The sequence below is a fragment of the Neodiprion virginianus genome, chromosome 2, assembly GCF_021901495.1.
Source record: "Neodiprion virginianus isolate iyNeoVirg1 chromosome 2, iyNeoVirg1.1, whole genome shotgun sequence".
NCBI classification, from domain to species: domain Eukaryota; kingdom Metazoa; phylum Arthropoda; class Insecta; order Hymenoptera; family Diprionidae; genus Neodiprion; species Neodiprion virginianus.
The window spans coordinates 24,280,501-24,301,816 of record NC_060878.1 but is presented as its reverse complement, the minus strand read 5'-3'; the positions used below and the strand labels follow the sequence as shown (position 1 = coordinate 24,301,816).

The 21,316-nt window shown below is 38.1% G+C and overlaps 2 protein-coding genes across 3 annotated transcripts in view; one reads left to right on the top strand and one right to left on the bottom strand.

The window, feature by feature from the left end:
* Positions 1-12,888: 12,888 nt before the first annotated feature.
* On the top strand, positions 12,889-15,812 carry LOC124297788 (uncharacterized). Its single transcript, XM_046749101.1, has 6 exons — positions 12,889-12,901; positions 12,993-13,133; positions 13,233-13,388; positions 13,530-13,601; positions 13,695-13,872; positions 13,987-15,812. The coding sequence occupies exons 1-5, from the start codon at positions 12,889-12,891 to the stop codon at positions 13,727-13,729; spliced, it is 417 nt and encodes a 138-aa protein (XP_046605057.1). The 3' UTR covers positions 13,730-13,872; positions 13,987-15,812.
* Positions 15,813-18,041: 2,229 nt separating this feature from the next.
* Positions 18,042-21,316, bottom strand: part of LOC124297689 (juvenile hormone esterase-like) — a 30,925-nt gene continuing 27,650 nt past the window's right edge. For both annotated transcript variants that reach the window (XM_046748967.1, XM_046748968.1), the window contains 3 exons: positions 20,695-20,858; positions 19,095-19,411; positions 18,042-18,405 (listed from right to left, as the gene is read on the bottom strand). In XM_046748967.1, the coding sequence (XP_046604923.1) occupies positions 18,243-18,405; positions 19,095-19,411; positions 20,695-20,858 (644 nt within the window). In that variant the 3' untranslated portion in view covers positions 18,042-18,242. The remainder of the gene's footprint in view (positions 18,406-19,094; positions 19,412-20,694; positions 20,859-21,316) is intronic.

Below are 21,316 nucleotides of genomic sequence, written 5' to 3'. Positions count from 1 at the left end.
TAAAAATAGTGATCAAATTACAAAAATTCCGACAGAGCTGAATTTTGGTAGAGACCTTGGGTTTACCATTATAAAGAAAAAGAAAAAAGTTCCCATCGATCCCATGTGTGCTAAAAAAGTTATTCAAGGTCAAAGGTCAAAAATCTTCAGTTTTTTCGATTTTTCTCGTTAACGGTTAATTTTATCAAAAAAGTAGTTCAGACCAAAATTGTAGATCATAAAATTATCCACAAAAATTATCTGTATACTTTTTTTCCTAAAAATTATCATTTCTGAGATATCGCGATTCTTAAAGTTGAACGAGTTACATTTTGTATATAATATAATTAATATGCACGCATATGTCACGGATATACATAGTATATATAGTATATATACCGATATACATAGTATATATGGGTCATTCCATGTCAATTCAACAACGTTGTGACGGAGATTGAATCCTCTTAGATTGTTATGATTCTTTAATATGTTTTTATACATATAGAAAGAAGTCCTCAGCTAAATTTTTAGCTCTTTATCTCTTCCCATTCCGGAGTTGTCGATTTTTGAAGAAATTAACGAAAAAAACTCATGTTTCTAACAATAATTGTAATAAACTAATTAAATACTAAAATTTTCAAGTATTTTTTGATGCTCTTTCTGAAAAAAAATACGAAAATTGAAAAAAAAAAATTTCTTGATGCTTTTTTGGCTATTTTTGGCTATTTTTAATCGAAAAATTGGATTTTCGTTCAATGGGACACTTTTGATTTTATCCAAAAAAATTTACCAAATTCTACGTTAAAAAACAAAATTTTTGAGCCATAATAGAAGATGGGATTTCAATAACTTCTAGTGAAAATAATTAGAAAACAATTTTTTTTTCAGTAATTTTGATTTATTTTCCGAAAAAAATTAGTTTTTAAATTATTTTCACTTTTCACAAATTTTTGTATTCAATTAGGTTAACCAAATTTTTTTTCGGAAAATAAATCAAAATTACCGAAATAAAATTTGTTTTTAAATTATTTTCACTAGAAGTTATTGAAAGCCCATCTTCTGTTATGGCTCAAAAATTTTGTTTTTTAACGTAGAATGTGGTAAATTTTTTTGCACAAAATCAAAAATGTCCCATTGAACGAAAATCCAATTTTTCGATTAAAAATGGCCAAAAATGGTCAAAAAAGCATCAGGAAATTTTTTTTTCAATTTTTGTATTTTTTTCAGAAAGAGCATCAAAAAATGCTTGAAAATTTTTGTATTTAATTAGTTTATTACAATTGTTGTTAGAAACATGAGTTTTTTTCGTTAATTTCTTCAAAAATCGACAACTCCGGAATGGGAAGAGATAAAGAGCTAAAAATTTAGCTGAGGACTTCTTTCTATATGTATAAAAATATATTAAAAAGTCATAAAAATCTAAGAGGGTCACCGTCGCAACGTCGTTGAATTGACATGGAATGATCCATATACGGATATACATAGTATATATATAGTATATATGTAAGTTTGTGGCCTGTTTACCCAAACTTATCCATGAAAAACAATAAACACGCTGAACGGGTTACGGAAAGGATAACTAAGAGTGAACACCGCGAAGCCATCGCCTCGGGAGAGAGGGGAGTGATTGACAGGCGCTCGAGGCATCCACTAGCGTCATAGTGAATGCTCCGCAAAACATATTGTTTATTATAAATTATTCTTTGTCATTACTATTAACTAAGCCTGCATTCCCGATCGTCAAAACCGACATTGTTGTTGATTTAGGTGACTATAAGTGTTATAATTATTATTTTTGTTATTATTTATGTAATTATTTGTGATCGGTGTTAATATAGTGTTTTAGTATCGTTTCTACATCAACCCAAGTCGTTGAGACTCAGGAATTATTATTTCCGCAACCCTTTTAAGTTATAAGAGTCACGCTTATAACTTAAATATATGTATATAGTATATATATGCCGATATACGTAGGATATATATAGACGGACATTTGATATAAGTAAAAATGCTTATTTGTGCCTCTTAGGGCCGGTTTTTCCAACTCTGGGTAAAATTTACCTAACCGTTAACCATTGTAATTTGATAAGGTTACCCGTCAGATAAATTTTACTCAGAGGTGGAAAAACCGGCCTTTATATTAACTACCTCACAGGTGGTGTGGAAATGTGTGCATATTATATAGAATATAACTCGTTCGACTTTTAAAATCGCGATATCTCAGAAATGATAATTCTTAGGAAAAAAAGTATGTAGAACATTTTTGTAGATAATCTTATGATCTATAATTTTGGTCTGAGCTATTTTTCGATAAGGTTAACCGTTAACGAGAAAAATCAAAAAAACCGAAAATTTTGACCTTTAACCTTGAATAACTTTTTTAGCACAAATGGGATCGATGGGGACTTTTTTCTTTTTCTTTGTAATGGTAAACCCAAGGTCGCTTCCAAAATTCAGCTCTATCGAAATTTTTGTAATTTCAAATCTCTAAATTGACCGGACTACTACCTAAATTGATGACCTTAACGCTTTGTGCTACAACGTCTCGTATATGATACACCTTTTTTGAATCGGTTATTCAAGATTTATATCCGAGTTTTGAGATATAATTTTTTTTTTTTGTTGCATGATTGAACTTATAAGTTATCACAATCAATGTTGATGTTTCAGAGGAATTACGACGATGCCGCCCATATAGTCGAGGCTAAAAATAAACAAATTGTTGAAAATTCATGTTGTTACAGAATAAATGTAATTGTGGAAAGATTATGAGGACTCAAAAAGTGTGTCTCGGGTATCTTATATTTTAGAGGTCGATAAAAACGAGTCCGACGGCCAAATTTCAAAATTCGAAATAGCCGTGCCAATATGGCGGAAAATATAAAAGTTGATCTGATGCGCTTGAAATTCGTAACTTGGAGATTTACAGGGTCGCTGAAAACGAATCTAACGTCAAAATTTCAAAATTTATGATGGCGGATCCAATATGGTGGCGTGAAACAATAAAAATTGATCATATTCGTTCATATTAGATATACCATTTTGAATATTGAAAATTTTTCAGACCTGACACCATTTTTGAAATCAGCGACCTCGAGAACCTCTCTATACCCAGATTGAAGGGATTTGACTGCAAGGAAAAATGTATGCTTCAAAGGGTTAAAGGGAAGTAGGTTGAACTGTTGACGAAGTGAGCAAGTCATATTTCACGATTCTCTTCTTTCTAACATTTTTAAACTTTGAAAATGATAGTATTTGCAGTCGTGCTTGTGTGTCGGCTCGAAAAAGTTCATCAATTGATGTCAAAACGCGGAAAACATGAGATTTGGGTGTCAGTATAGCGTACTGTTCATATCATTAAATTAAGCGACCCTTGTTCGAAGTATGTTCAGAATTTTCATAAATTTTTCGAATGTTTTTTGGTAAACACCATATTATTTACCAACGTTGGAAACGATTTCGTTACTCTGAGAGCAGACAATGTGAAGTACGTTTCCACCACTTCGTTGGTACTTTAGCTCCGTTTGCTAGAGAGTTTATTTCAAGTCAAATCATTTGTTATTCGAACCTGATTATGTTGTGAAGGTACACATTGGTTAGTTATATTTGTCCTCAACAGGATGTTATAGTTCAATCTTCATCAACCGATATTGTTATTTTGCAACATTTTACCAATTTCCCCGAAGTAGCAGTATAAAATGAATTAATCCCATTATTAGTTAAAAATATATTCTAACAAGCATCTAAAACTCACTGACGTTGGTAAAAATTGGTTAATTTGACGTAGTGAAATATAGGCGTGTCACTTTTCTGAGAAAAGATGGAGAAGGAAGCAACATAGTTCAATGGATGCAAAATGATTAATTTAAATAAAGAACGAACTGAAAAATTTATTGTTATACAAAAAGTGACGTACTAATAATTTTACGTCGCAGGTCTCATCAATTTCGATTATCTAAACGGACTCCAACCAGTTTGCGACGATAATACGTAATTTTATAAGTCCGCGTTAAACTTGATCCATAATGACAGCTGCTGTTGACTATAATAGTTGCGTAACACAGCCACCTTGATTCAGATGTCAAGCGGAAGGAAAGGCCGAGAAGACGAACAGTACGGGAAGACACCTTGCCGACTGATCTTTAATTCCCCATAGCAGTCACATAATCATTGTTAATACCATTTCATCGAATTTAACACATCGTCATCACCATTTAAACTCCTCAGTGAATATGAACGTGTCGTTAAATAGTAAAAAACGAAGTCACACAGTCGACTCAATCGTGAGATTTGAAACTTGTCGCATCGCTGAGTCAACACATTCACGACATGGAAAAACGTGGTTGAAGCTAAATATGAAACAAAGGGCTAAGTGATTTCTAATTTATTTCTAAGTTTTAAACTATTCTCGTTATTATAAAAGACAATTCTATAGTCTGACCCGTGTTAAGGGACTATACTATTGTGACACTTTCAAAAAATCGATTTTTTTTGCCTTTTCGACTGTCTGTACTTTCAAGAATATCCTATAAAAATTTCAAGGCCTTGTCAGTAATACTTCCCTAATGGCAGCCGTAGGTATAAAATGACCCCATCTGCCTTGACGTGTTGTTACCTGAATCTTTCGGCATCGTAAACGGTACATAATGAAGCGGAAGAGGAGGGTCCATTGTATGGGCCAGGTATAGTTGATTAGCAGTTTTTGTGGTAAATATCATTTTATATTGCAAAAATCGATAGTTAAATCTTTAAATGCGTTTTTCTCGTAATGAGATTTTTCAAATTTGCTGACATTGTAACTCAAAGAGAAATTAAACGATTGACTTGAAATTTGAACTGAGTACTTTTCAATATATTTACTCTTCAATGACCGAATATATTTTTCATTGGATGAAAATTGATGATTTGGCATTGAAAAACACGACCATTTTATAGGCAAGAAAACAGGCTTATTTCATAATTACGCCATTTTGTTAGGTTTTGATACTTTTAGAACATCTTAGGTCATTGTACAGAAAATACCTTCCAGTTTAACGACATTTTTTTCTTTTTCGGTTCCAGCTATTCAATCGGCCGGAATCATATCAGCAGTGGAGGAACTTTTTTTTTTTGGCGCCTTTGAAGGCAGCGCATAAGTCGCTTGGATCTCAATATTTTTCTATAAAAACCTGATGTAACACAGGTCAAATATAGCGAAATATATTCTTAATTTTTCGAAACATTTGATTGTGTACTTTTCTTTAAAAAAATTCCCGAAAATCACCCAAATTTTCAGCGTTCACACTGGTATAGCCCCTTAATTTCCTTAATTTACCAAATTTGAATTATGATTATGTGATATTTGATCAACTGTAACAGTATTCCACGGCGTATTTTATCTTGTAGGATTAGAATTCTTGACTTCGTTAATAATGAAGTGGTGAATATTGGTGAGCGGTCAGTAAGTGCGTTACGTAAATTTTCGTTAACGTTTCGGCCCGCGTAGAGGCCCTCCTCAAAATGATCAATTATTTATTTAACTGTCAAGAACATAGAATTCATCAGTAAGAAGATGTGATCAATGGATATCATAATATTTAGAATTATTATCTATTGTACATTGGAGAGTAACATTCCAATTATCTATTACAACTAACAATGTATATAAACCATTAAGGGAAAGTTTACCTTGTATAAGAAGATCATTGAATAAACACTAGTCAGGTATCATAAAATTCAAACAGGAGAGAGATGGTTCTTCAGATTAGGTGACCGAAGACCATTGACAGCTTCTCCAGTCGATAAACAGTGTAGATACATAAAATTATTGACACTTATTAAATAAATTAACGGTGAGATATTCCGTGAAGCACAAGGAAGGATTCCTATGGGTAAACGATCTAATGTGATTTATAAAATATCTTGCAAAGACTGCAATCAATTTTTTTTTTTTTGAGAGAAATACATTTTTCATTTCTCTTCATGAGACAACTTTTCCAATTGGATTGGTTAAATAATATTATGTTCTTGTGGGTGAAACTGCCAAATCGCCCCTTGACATGCCTCACTTTGAAGGGTGATTTCACCCCCTTAAACTGTTTCATGGCCAATAAGAAAAATACATGTCGCTTAGAGTAGTATAGGGGCACTTTGGGGCGTCAAACCCCCCCCCCCCCCCCCCCGCACCCCACTCTGGCGCCAGCCCCTTGCCTAGGAGTGACTTTGGCGCGCCTTCCCCTTCCCCCGCCGCCCCTCGCCTAGGACACCCTTACTAGCTAGGGAGCTGGGTGCCAAAATTTCCATACGATTTTTTCGTCTGGCAGACATTATTATTATCAAATTTTGTACCATAAGAAACATTAAGGACCGCGTCTGCCACCATGACAGGCCTGCGTTGTCAATTGACAGCGCTTAAAAAATCCAAAAAAAAGGGTATGCTAAATCATTTGTTCGTGTCTGCCTCTTGGACTGATGGTCAGAATCATCCTGAAAACGAGCAAAATCCAGAGGCAGACTTTTGTAATAGTACATTTTTTAAGTTTTTTTTATGATTTAAAAACGAGTATATGAAATGTTCGCTCGGCAGACCTGAATTGTTCGATTAAAAACAATGTGAAGGGCCACAGAAAAATGGTCTGCCACCATGATAGCGCTGAGTGGTCAATTGACAGCTCTTCAAAAATGTAAAAAAAAAAAAGTGCTAAATCATTTGTTCGTGTCTGCCTCTTGGACTGATGGTCAGAATCGTCCTTAAAACGTTGAAAATCCAGAGGTAGACATCCAGACCCCTGATTTTCCAAAGGCAGACCATATGAATATAAATTTTTTTTTTAACTCTATGCTTGTGCCAAGCCACAAGTAAAAAATTCTGCGCCTACAAAATGTTAATGAAAATAATTAATGTTACATACAAGCAATCGATAGGAACAATTTTAAAAACATATTTCAAATATTCGGGTTCTAAATCTGTTACCTGCCGTCCCGCAGGTATAAAATGAACTGTATAGTTTGTCTTTCTTTCTTAGAGAGAAGAAAGTGAGAACCTTATAACTCCGTAGAGAGTTGGGGCATACCTATACATAGATATATGTGTAGGTATATACCTATGCATATATAATAAATTGTTAAATAATTATTTGTTTAAACAATTTGGTTAATAACTTTTGGGTAATATTATTATTGATGATTGTTGTTTATAGCATGCCGAATGCTGTTGAATTTGTTCAGATTTTTATTAAGTAACAAAGTACGAAAAGTCTGATCGTATACAATTTTTGGCTAGGACGATCCATGACATACACCCTCAAATTTATTTGCGTCTTTTGACGTTGTAATGAACTTTTTGTTTTCTTTTTTTATTGGGTCCAATAAAAAACACTCAACAATATAATAATACTAAAACTGTTAATACCAACAATAAATAGCCGTACTACCCACCTTCCCTTGATTCTGCGTGAACTTAAAAAAATGGTACACCTCGAAATCAGTGACCAAAATGTCTGCCAACTTTTTTTTGTATTCGGGTAGTCCTATTGAATCGAATGGACGCAACTAAAACGACGAACAAATGATTTAGTAGAGCTTTTTTTTACATTTTTACAACCACGTCCCGTGATAATGCAGGGCCCTGCATGTCTTGGTCTGGATTTTCAACGTTTTGAGGACGATTCTGACCATCAGTCCAAGAGGCAGACACGAACACATGATTTAGTACCCTTTTTTTAAACATTTTTGAAGCGCTGTAACTCAAAAACGCAGGGATGTAAGACCTCAATTAACTGGACCAAATCGATTTGTATTGATCTGAACTTTCATCCCTATCGATATGAAAGACGAACAAATCATTTACCAAAATGGCAGCCAGCTCCCCAACTATACGGTATTTTGAATGTTATGTCTCAGTGATCGACGAGGGACTATAAAGGAGGCATCACCGGGTGTATCATTGTGATTTTGCAAGATGAGTCTACAATCTCCGTAGGTCTGCATTAGATTAATATTTCGTTTCCGTTTCTGAGGGTGGTGCAAACAGTTGCAGTCTATCGAGGTATGTATACGTAGTCATTGCAAGAGAGGAAAGATGATGAGAAGAAATGCGGGGTGTATACAGCATGGGCCGTGTTATACTCGTAAAGTTTGGGCCTTGCGTCGGACAGTAGGCTGGTCCCCGCTTTTCCGACGTACACCCTTACGGTATGTTTATTGTTATGCCACAGTGGACGAAGGAATACAAAAGGGGATCTCATCGGGCATCTCATTTCGATGTCGTAAGATGAGTCTACTATCTCCGTAGGTCTGCATTAGATTAATATTTCGTTTCCGTTTCTGAGGGTGGTGCAAACAGTCGCAGCTTATCGATGGCAGTATACATAGACATCTCATGAGAAGAATATTAAAAATATTCTCAAGTACACTTGTTTCTAACCGTCACCAACCGCTGAATCAGCTCCACGATTTGAGGTAAGAATTGCGAGTGAATCCAACGGAACGTTTTCTATTTTATCTCTAAATTTCATTAGTCTTGTCGAATTCCGTTCGCCCGATAATCAAAGTAGGCTTTACGGCACGCAAGTTTTTCAACAGGATAAATGACGTCAGCCGTACAACTTTGTTTAATTATGAGAAAACCATGATTTTCGCTGTTAATACATCTGTTCTGTCAGACGTAGCAAACAGCCTCCACGTTGGGTCAGGGTAGCTTTGGTTTATCTTTCAGCCCGACTACGGGTGTCTCACTGTTTACCACCGCGGAATGTTTACGCTAGCGGGCCATAGTAAAATTTCGTACACTTAGCTCAAGAAGCGGCGGGGTAACGTATTGTAATAGCATGTGGCCTAAACAAAACACGACCTGCTAAACTTATAAATAGTTGTGGGCCCGGAGATCTTCTCAGTTAGAAAATCGCAGTGTCGCTGAAAACAACGATTCCCGCTAGTGCAGTTATTACGATATTTTCAAAAATAATGCAATCGATTAACAATCTCCGTTACGCTGCCGCGCTGTGGTGAAGGCAGCTAGCCAGGCTAGGAGGGTCAACGCGACTCTTGTGCGTGTGTCCCCTGTTTTCCGTCGGGAGCTGTTGTTCTGCATAAGACATTCGGAATTGCTTCGGCAATTGCGGCAGCTTCTGGCGGTCTGCGGAGCACAGGCCCTGGCGCACCTCCACAGCACCGGTGCATTGCGGGGTTACGTGTGGCTTAGTGTAGCCGCGAGTGTGATTCGCCAGCGGGGTGCCACTCGCTTCGTCGTTGTTCGGGCGCTGATGGCTGAGTAGGTACAACGAGCGAACCGGTAAGTTTTTATTTGTTTTGTGCGCAGTGTAAGTTTTAATCAATGTGGAGTTTGAATTACCGGATCTTCAGAGTAAGGTGAAAAGATAAAAGAAAAAATGCAATATGGAAAAAGGGTCTAGCCGCACAAAAATGTCAAAAATGATTCGTCATCCAAAGGAACACGTTTCGACCGAAATTGAACCCTCTCATCTTCCTATTTATTGCGGACTGTCAAATATTGGGTTTTGGCGTTTTTCCTTTTTTTCTTCGACCTCATTGAAGCTATCGTACTAAAAAAAATCAAAAACGCGAAACTGGTCAGAATACGTGAAAAAACGTATTTTTTAACCCATCTTGGCGTCAATTTCGAGAAGAAAAAAAATGAAGAAGTTTTCTTTTCCTGTTTTCGCTATGATAAAAAAGACTTGCATCCATCATTATTTTTTAAAAAGAGTATGTGCTCAAAGTGCAAAACTTTTAATTGTTTCAGATTTTTCGCATTGGTGCGCCATTATCAAAAAAAAATAAAGACCGCTTTTTTAAATATTTTTCCGGGATTTTTCAGTATCTAGGTATTCGATGCTCGATTTATTTCACTTCCGAGCACGCTTCTACAAATACACGTACAGACACATAGTTCCAAAACGAAACTCGAGATTTCACCCTGAAGTAGCTAGCTAGCTAGCCTTCAATGTGACCCAATATCAAATCAGCAGGAACGGTAAATGATTTTTTTTTAGTATTCATATTTATGTATCACATTTACACTGGAGGTCACTCAAATTCACGTTCTAGTATTAATGTTACGTGGTAGTTTGGAAATAAATAGTCCTATATGTATTTGAAAATTTCATTTATTTATAAAATGCGTACCAAATAGTTTCAATCTTCGTCACTGTCATCGTTAATTACTGGATTAACTTTTTCGATATTAAAAAGACGCAATAAAATTTCTGCGGGTCTTATAATTTTCGAAAGATACCTAGCGTGGGAGAGATAATATATGATGGCCGCCACGTGTGAGCAGCATCCAACAGTGCGTAATCCATTGGCGCATTCGCATGATTACAAAGGATGATGACAGAATTGAGATTCTAAATTTACATCGGGAATATCCATGAGTAGTATCGGCCAATCGATACATTTTTGGAACAATTCTTTTTTTTGGTCTGTTGTGTATTTGTAGGAGCGCGCCTGGAAGTGAAATAAATCAACCATAGAATACCCAGACACTGAACAATTCCGGAAAACTAGTAAAAAATGCGGTTTTTATTTTTTTTGATAATGGCGCACCAATGCGAATAATCTGAAAAATTAGAGGTTTTGTACTTTGAGCACATACTCTTTCTAAAAAATAATGATAGGTGCAAGTTTATTTTATCATAGTGAAAACAGGAATATAAAACTTCTTCATTTTTTTCTACACAGAATTAACGCGAAGATGTATTAAAAAATACTTTGTTTACGTATTCTGACCAGTTCATTCAAATTTTTTATTGTTAAATGGCAGACATTTTACCCACGCAATTATTATCTCTGTTCTTACCGACAGTTGGTGTTACTGGGTGTTGCCACAGGTTGGTCGCATTATCGATCAATCGATATTCCATCGATCAATTCTGCATAATGTTTGCAATGCTCGCCGCAAGATGCTAACTTTTTTATTTGTTATGTGGTTGTGTAAACGTTTCAAAAAAAAAAACGGTTGGATGCTTTGAATAGATATTTTTTATTTATCAGTAATTACATTCTATTTTCGGCTTATACATAATAATGGAAATAGATCATCTTATTTTAAGTTGAACAAATAACCTTACACATTTTTCTTTATTCACACAATAATAATAATAATTAAACATCTTACCCCTAAATTGACTTATACTAATTGCTTAACCGTGCCACTAATCGGACTGTACTCGACAATACGATCGTGCAAGATCATGCAATAGGCTGCAGTGTTTGCGGGAAATTTCACGCTCCCTTCAAATTCCAATCGAATATCCACCGGTCCTCTTTCCAAACCGTCCATATTTTTCCAATACGAGTCAAAAATGCCATGAAATACGAAATATTATGTGGGAAACTTGAACATTTTGAAAATTCACAGCTCGTTGACAACTTCGACTCCTAGCTGGAAATTTTCAGCGTTGTTTGGGGATAGAACGAAGTATATTCCCTGAAATCTTCAAGCGATTTCGAGTTGATAGAAAAAAGTTACAGCTATCTGAAAACAGCGATTTTTCAGAAATCAGTTGGGTTTGCGAGGCCGTATATAAAAAGGAACGTGGTAATTAATAATAGTTCGTGTAGGTAGTGATAAAGTATACCTAGACGAAAAATTTGAGCCGTCTACTTGGAAAATTCTTGACTTGGCATCGTTTCAAAGTTATGCGAAATGTTGCTAAAATAGTAGTTCACGAAAAGGGTCCTAAGTAAACTGAGTTTTGCTTTGGAGTAAAAAACTATTTTTTCCCTCAAAATGCAAGGTCAGAGAAGGAGAATGCCGTTTGATTCGAGTCTTTAAGTCTCATAGAGCTGCCATAAAAAAATCGTGAAAATAAGTAAAAAATTGAATTACTAAACACTTCAAAAATTTCTATAGCCATCGGATTTTCTTATATTAAGCTCAAATTTGGAGAATCGTCTTTTTTTATAACCTAATTTCTTGAAAAAAAACAGCAGCCGAATCGCTGACTAAAGCCCGCAGGCTGCGGTCGAAAAGTATCGGACGTACCCATATATATATATAGTGCTAAACCGATCCTCTTACGCTACTATGAATGCTAATTTAAATCAGCGATGATTATCATATTTGATTAGTATGCTAACAAAGTTTTCCGATTTGTTCTAACTTTTCTGCATTCCCCATCACCATATTGATAAAAACTCTGGGAAAATTTTTGACTCGTAGTGGAAAACTATGAACGGTTCGAAAAGAGGACCGGTGGATATTCGATTGGAATTTGAAGCAAGCGTGAAATTTCCCGCAAACACTGCAGCCTATTGTATGATCTTGCACGATCGTATTGTCGAGTACAGTCAGATTAGTGGCACGGTTAAGTAATTAGTATAAGTCAATTTTGGGGTAAGATGTTTAATTATTATTATTATTGTTTGAATGAAGAAAAATGTGTAAGGTTATTTGTTCAACTTAAAATAAGATGATCTATTTTCAGTATTATGCATAAGCCGAAAACAGAATGTAACTGATAAATAAAAAACATCTATTCGAAGCATCCAACCGTTATTTTTTGAAACGTTTACCCAACTACATGATGAAAAAAAAAGTTGCCATCTTGCGGCGAGCATTGGAAACATCACGCAGAGTCGATCGGTGGAATATCGATTGATCGATAATGTGGTGGGGCGCCACATACGACAAACCTGCAGCAACACCCAGTAACACCAACTGTCGGTAAGATCAGAGATAATAATTTCGTGGGTAAAATGTCTGCCATCTAACAATAACAAATTTGAAATGTCTGCTCATCTGACGGTGAAAAAATCAAAATGGCTGCTCATCCGACTAAGCCAAAAATTTTATTGTCAAATTGTCTGTCGGTAAAATAGGGCAAAAATACTGATGGCGCCATCTATGTTAACGTTTTAGCCGGTAACATTATTGGGGGTAATGTTTGCCATCGCGGTGGTAACATGCCGACTGTCGGTAAGGTAGGAATCGGGGCTACTCTGCCGGTCCGCCGCTATTGTATGTCCCAGAACTTTTGTATCTCTACTACTAGTTTTCCAACTGTTAGAATTCCGCGCGATGCTGAAGGACTCCGCGGAGAATGAGGCGGCTCTTTACGAAGTCGTCGACGTTACCGATGAGGTGATTGGGTCGCAAAGAGTAGCACTAGGGAGGCCCGCCGAGGATCCGATTTATGCGGCACGTGACGGTAAGTCCAGATGATTGCCTGTTCGTTATGTCGTAGCAGGGAGTTGCCGTGTATAAATACGTTGTGCGCGAGTGGTATATAAAAATTTCCTTTCGTTAGAATTCATGATGGACGACACCAGGGAGAACGTGGCAGCTCTTCCCGAGGGCTGTGCTGCTTGTGAGGAGTTGGCGCTTGCGGAACATACAGGGGAGGATGAGGCGATGGTGGACAATGGGACCGCCGAGGAGCCAATTTCTGTCGGAGGTCGTGACGGTAAGTCCAGATGATTTGGCTTTTCGATATGCCGTATACCATGAAGTACCCGTGCGTGAATACGTTATGCCTGAGCGGTCTTCCAAGAGTTTTATAAATCTTCTTTCACGCGTGTACTGAAGGTTATTGTGTCCGTTGCAGAAATCGATTCATCACAGGCGTCGACCTTAGTGTTGTCACGTCCAAGTCCGTCAGGAGTGTTGGAAATTCAAGGTATATAGGAAAAGTTTGAAAATAAAACTGCAGATCAGGTATTCTGATATGAACTCACGGGCAATTTCTTCTTGGGTGGGGGTGGGTAATTAGATCCGATCGTTGCTCATGTGCCAGTGGTAGACTGAAGAAGAAGACGATTATTCGATATCGCCGATGGATGAGGCGGTAATATTCTCGTGGCAGCAGACGCCCAAGAGTGGGATATTCACACAAATGAGTTATACACCGCCAGCAATGGACGAGTATATTTTTTAGGGGAACTGATCACGTGGGTACTCTAGGGTGTGCGTTTCTAGTGAAAACGTGAAATTCGACTATACTTACGGATTGTCGTCGCTTTACCATGGGATTTAGTCTTATTTTTGTTTTATATGTACAACAGGGGACCTTATGCAAACTGCTGGTCCGTTTCGCGTAAACGAGGGCGCCAGTACCTCGGGCGTACAGATCGGCAGGGGTAGGGTCTGGAGGGCTCCGACTTATGATTCCGATTTGGCATTCGAGTCCGACGATGACAATGACGATGCCGATGACGATGACGAGACACAGACAGCTTCCGACGTGACATTTGAATTCGACGACGACGCTGACGATGGCGAGACAGAGGGTGCTGACTCTAGAAACGCGGGCAGAGAATCGGAGCGGGAGAGTGAAGCTGCGAGCGAGACGGAGTCAAGTCAGGCATCTGAGGACGGGGCTGCGTCACTGGGTAACCGTTTCACGGTTATCGGTGAATCAGCGAGATTTATTCGTAAATTCGCGGTGACAGAGCGTGAGTTGCGAACGAAAATCGCGGCCCCTGAATCGGGTGTTAATCCAGTGGAGTGGCTAGAGAACGTGTTCAGAGACCCGCATGCGTATGCTGTAGCAACGTGCCGGAGTAGCGATTACATAGGCTTCACGTTTAGCGCGGAGAGTTTTAATCATGGTCCTGCGTGGTTATCGTTCCGGCCGGTGGGGGACTCGCGGCACAGTGACCTCTGGAAGTTAGTTTTCAGCGTAGCCTAGGGCGTATCAGAGTATTACGTTGACAGCGTCTTCACGGTACACAGTGTTGGAGTACTGGAGGGTCGCGGAAAGCCGAAGCCGATTACGCACGCGAGGGTACTTGAAAAATCCGTCGTGCAGATTGTCAACAGTGACGGGCTGTGTTTACCTCGCGCCCTCCTTGTAGCCAAGGTTCACGCCGAGAGAGTCCTGAACCGCAGTGGCGCTATGCACGACCATTCCGAGATGGTGAGATTCGCTAGATCTAGTTGATGAATGGAAGGTTCCCGGTTGGCCACCCGACGGTCTACATTGGAGAGGAGTGTAAGCTCTAGTCAGGGTCGAGCGGTTGCGACATCACGCGAGTTGAGGGGCTCATCAAGTGCAGAGTTTTACCGCCTCGCAATCTTTATCACCCTGTTTTGCCGGTGCGCATGCATGACGAATTCATGTTTGCCTTGTGCCACTCATGTTGTCAGAGTTTGAATCAGGACGATTGTAGACATGATGACGAGGCTGCGCGAGAATGAGGGCACGTGGGTGTCGTTCGAATTGAAAAAAGCCGTGGAAATGGGATACAAGATCAAGAGCATACGCGAAATCTGGTCTTGTCGTATACGGTGACATCGTTTGACCGGACTACTCGTCAAGGTGGGCATTTCGCCGGCTACATCGACACCTTCCTCAAGATTAAGCAAGAGGCAAGCAGCTGGCCTGCTGAATGCGAGGACAAGCCGGCTCAAATACGCTACCTTGATGAGTACGAGCGGGTCGAGGGTATACGGCTAGATCGCGACCGTATTGCCAAGAATCCCGGCATGCGATCAGTTTCTAAATGATGTCTAAACTCGTTTTGGGGCAAGTTCGAGCAAAGCGAGAATCTGGTGAAAACAGAGGTTATAAAGACGCGTCAGCAGCTGCTCGCGCGGACTTTACGAAGAAATTACAGACGATGCGACTGGAACGACAGACTGCTTCAAAGCCTCAATTCTGATGTATGTGGACAATTTTGTATTATGTTTATGCACTTTATGGCTGCTGGTTTTTCTCTGCGGGAGTTTCTCAGTATATTTACTCCGGACCTCAACAGAAACGATCGTATTGCAGAATTATTCAACCACCGAATAGTCCATGTCGCAAAACGCAAAAATAACACCACCAATTTGAATCACATTTATCCTATAAGTTGTCTTCAATGTTGTACCTCTAAGAATTGTAATGTCGCTGATTATAAGACTGATAAGTAAAAAAGAAAACTTTGCTAACATATCTTATGTAGTAATAAGAACATTGTAATTATCATTTATTCGTTATAAGTATGTAATAACCATGTATGTATTTGCACCTGCGTTGACTGAACAAACTTGTAAGGATGACATTTAATTTTTGTACGCAATCCGCCATTGGGTTCTGTTTCCTCACCCATCCGCCCGCATTCTCGTACATCTAAGTATGCCTATAGTGTTACATTAAAAAAGAGAGAGAGAGAGAGTGAGCAGATTTATATTTTTCAAGCGCACGTAAACCTTAGGATAAACACTGACGGCTGGGTAAGATCAGTGACACGAGCAGCCGACGCAAAGAGAAGGGATGAAGAAAGAACGAGAGCCGGGGTGGAGGAGTGTGTAACCCCAAACGTCCAAGTCACAGAGTTCGCTTCGCGAACGGGGTAGCGGGGCAGAGGGGTAGGTGGCCCCAGAGTCTGCCTCACGGCCAGGGGCACCAGGGTAAGGGGAAGGAGATCGGCTCATGGTCAGGGTACACAGGCCCAAAGGCCATCCCGTAGATCCGGAATCTGCTTCGCGGCCAACGGTACCCGGGGTAAGCTTGCTAAAGATAGACACTAGGGTGGTCCTTATCAAGGTGGAATGAATTTTTCCGAACCGCCTGCCAAGTCAACTTGAAATAATTCAAAAATAATTCCCAATTTTTTTCAAATTATTATCTCAACTCTAACCCGTGCCTGTAAGAGGGAGCAATTTCTCATTTAAAATACACGTATTTTGGACACATTCTCAGTACATATATCTTACTGCAAGAGTAAGAACATACAAAAAAATCTATAATTGCGAGGTTTTAGTGGGCATTAGTGCTACTATCTGAGAAAAAATTCACACCATCATACCAGGTAATCGAGACAAATTGCACTTCCTGTAAATGGAAAAAAGTCGAATTTTGAGGGTGTGCAACTTGTCGAGATTGTATGGTATGATAATATGAATTTTTTCTCGCATAATAGCACTAATGCCCAATGAAACTTCGCAGTTACAGATTTTTTTGAATATTATCACTCTTACTATAAAATATATACTAAGAACGTGTCCGAAACACTCATATTTAAAATGGGGAAATCCAACCTCTTACAGGCACGGGTTGAGATGAAAAACTGAAAAAATTAGGGAATTGTTTTTAAAGTATTTGAAGTTGATTTGGAGGGCGACCCGGAAAAAAATCGTCAACCCCCTCAATAAGGACTACCCTAATAGACTCCCATGTGTACTCTTTTCGAGCCAGTGAAAGGGCGTCGAAAGCTTGGAGGCAATGGCAGTGGCCTACATTTACTGACTCGGTAATGTCGATTACGATATTAATTGAGCCGGTAACAGCAGAAAATTTTTGTGCTGAAGCTCCCCGCAGCGTCCCCGGCCAACTGGCGCCAAGCTTCAAAATGCCCCATTTAACTAGCTATCTGCGTTGCTATCTGCAGCAATTTTGAATCAACGCGTATGGTTTATTAAGGATATGTAGTATTTCCACCCTAACCGACCGGGAAAACTCACCCTTTTTCTTCCTGTATTAAATATACAAACCAATGGAAAGGGTTCAAATTTCGACGATTCATTGATCTTTTCTATAGCGAAATTCAGGAAAGTTACTGATATCCCGAAAATCGTCAAAATAATATGTGGTTTTTTCATACTTGTTACTATTTCCATATTTCCCGTATGTCAGGGGCCAAAAAGTGCATAGCTGAGATACTTTGCGCAATTTTGGAACGAATGAAGAGTAAAATAAGCCATCGTGAGACTGTTTTCATACAATATTGAGGTTGATAGACGAGAACTAGAAATTACGATAATTTTATAAATGAAATTCACAATCAGCTGGGTGCACGACCAACCCTTTCCGTTCATTTGTTTATTTATTACAGGAAAAAAAAGGGTGGGTTTACTCGGTTGAGGAAGGTTGGAGTACTACATGACCTTGACCTGGAAATTGGCACATTACTGATGGAGATGAATTATGTGAACTAGCTCTGAATCTTACCAACTATCATAACATGCCCGAGAAATTAACAGTATGTTAAATCAACGGATACGATGGAACTCTGTATATCCGAGTGTAAGGTATCACACAACATACTAACATTGCATTGTTAATGTTACGAATCATTCAACAGAAGTTTGTAAATATTGTTTAGTCGGGCTAATCAATGTTCGATTATTCGATAACTAGTATATTTATTGAATAACAGACCTTATGTGATACAATACAATGCTTGCTTATTACTATACTTGTTCGACGAAAAAAAAAGGTAAGTAGTAGGGTTGGGTGGCGGCAGAGGCGCCAACCTACTTATATCTAACTTTTCTTTTCGCGGTATTATTCGTATTTACTTCTATTGAATATATTCAACAGTAAGAAAATCAATTATGTGGTGGCAGAGAGCTTTTTCCAAAACTTCATTCGCTCCACGTGAAAACCACTTTTCACTTCAATACTAGCATCAGGTCCATTCCCAATCTGAAGGTAATTATCTTCGGACGGTGAGTATGGCTTCCAAATTGTGTTGCCCGTATTCAGTTCTGGAACTCTGGAAGCATGTCATATCATTGAATATCGTTTAAAATAAATTGGGTGCACCATTTGAAGCCACTTTTATAAGGTTCTGTATTTATTAATATGACTTTTGATCTATTCAATTACACAATTCATTATTGAAATCCGACGTTGAGAAAATTTTTGACAGAAATATCTAATTTTTAAGGTACTTTATGAATCAAAAATCAGTGTTCGCATCAGTCGAAGCATCTTTGTACCATTTGTGGCCAGAACCTTCAATAATACGTAACTACGATAACGACAATTGAATCTAAAAATAAGCAAAACTAGTATATCTAGTCTGCCTTATTATACATATGATCTATAATTGTAGATTTTTATATGATTAACACGCCATGGAATATTGTAAAAATATAGCAGCAGGGTAACATTGCAACAAATCAATTTATCAAGGTTTGAAATGATTTTTAAAACTTCACAGTGACGTAAGTTTGCAAGATTTCATACATTTAGTTTCATTCAGACAACATTATGCAATGTTGCATAGAACTCAACAGCTATATTTTTATCGAAAGTACAAGAACATACCTTTGCAATATTCCTGAAAACTGTCTTTAACATTTCCACTGTCAGCAGAAAGTTAAAATATTGCTAAAATATTTCTTTGACGTTACATATAAATTTGTTTCTGCAATACTGGACACCATGTGGAAACCTTACCCTTTGGTCGCGAAAGATGTCCATAATTGCACCATCGTGTCTACCATGTGCCAATCAGTATCGCTGAATTCGTAACCTGGTGGTCCAAACATTTCCGGCTGTCCAGGAAGGAGATATAGAAGCTCATCAGCATGTGCCACGCCCCAATCATCTTCGTTACCGCCGCTGAACATGTAGCTGTAGCTGACGGTGCCCCGGTAGTCAAAAGAGCAGAAATATAGGGGATTTTTTGCGTGGATCACATGTTGCTGTACCGAGGCCCAAGCAGGGTAGGTAAACATGGCGTCGCCTATAAGTTGTGTCCAGTTACCCAAGAGCTAAAAGAGGGGTATGGGGACAATAAGTGTAATGGTCACACCATAGAAGCGTTACAATCACTGATCTCTATACTAACTGAATGATCGACTCCTATGCTACCAGCACACGGCAGCTTGTGCCGATTACAAGCTCCAAAAATCGAAACTAGCGCTGCAATATCCAAAATTATACTAAAAGGTCACGCGGATGATAGCCTATCAGAAGTAGACTCATTCGCGATCCAACCGTAATGTTAACTTTTTGACGTGACATGCGGATGAATCTAGCATAATATTCCCTTTTAACGGCGAGGATGTGAAAATTCGAGAAGATGGCAAAAATAGACATATGTATTATTATGAACTTTCAATAGTATTCTAGCATTCAAACTGATGCAATGATCACATTCACGCATAAATAGAAGAATTATTATGATTTTTAATCCAAAATTTTAGAAGTAGGTACTCAACAAATTCGTTACATTTCAATAAATAAAGTTGAAATTGATTATATTCCTTGAAATTCGATGACACAAGGGTTTTTCTATGAGAATAGATTTTAATATTTCATGGTTATGCAATATTCAATGGCACATCCACTCTATTTAGTAATATATCAGATATATATTTTTTTTCCTACGTGAGGGTAACTCTGCTCCCCCCAAGCCTTTCTGTGGGGATTCGCCCCCTACACTCTCATCATGGCCTGTAGATCTGTACCCGCTCCCTCATCCTAGCTCCCGCCGACCCACAACCATATACTGATTATATATATTTTTCAGACAAAATTTTTACATTATTAATCTACGTTCTCAATTGTACACTCAATATTGCAGAAAATATATCGAGTCTCTCTTTTCAAGTCAATAATGTGTCCGTAGTTAAGTCGGAAATCAAGTGCTATATGTAGCACAGGAATAAAATTCGACTTCATCCCCTTGTTACTATATGTACTATTAGTCACGTGGTTCTATCACTTTAACCAATGACATACACAGTGAATCACGTGATTTTTTAGCGCCAGTGAGGCTATTGATGCGCTAGTGTCGATTCCGGCCCTATTCCCAGGTCTGTGGATTCGTGTAATTACAGCGCTTGCCTTGGATCGTGCCCATTTACACTAAACTTATGCATTTGTAATACATCGTCTTCGGCCCGTACTGCCAACTTCATACTCGTAGTCGTGTAATGCGTTTAGTGTTGCGTACACTCGGATTCGGCTCATGCTTTACATTTCAGACCCGTTGGAAACGATCTATCCGATCCACTCAATGTACTGTTATGAGTTTAAGAAACACACTTACCAATCGTATATCAGCATTCGGATCGTTGAGATAGTATGACTTCAACGCTTTGGTACGTGCAGTTATGTTGATTTGCGGTAAATGCTCGTAACGCAAAAGCAATGGTAAATGAAAATCAATATCATCCAGAAATTTCCGGAATCCATTTAGGTCGTTGAAAAACTCTGAAAAAAATAATTTGGGATTACAAAAAATACAATTTCAAGATAGTTGTTATATTGATGTTACGGGGTAGTGCGATATGGTGGGGACTGTTGCTTAAATCGAAGGACGTCAGTTTCAAGTTTTCATATAAATGGAAAATTTTGTCATCTCTTACGGTTACAACTCAATGTACACGAGTTCGAATTTCTACCGTATTTCAGAAAATTATTTCTAAGAATTAAAATGCAAGAAGAAAATAGTAATACACGAAAAATGAGTTTTTTCATTTGATGATCAAGAAATCTGCAGTCCTCGGAGAAGTCGCAAATATTGTTGGCATTTCTTTTCGTCATATACTTCTGATATAACTCACATTCAACAAAAATGATTCTTTGCATACAATCTAAAATACTTTTCAAAATAAAAGAATAGCTGAATTTGTAAGATATTACGGAATTATCGTGATTGCTTTCATAAC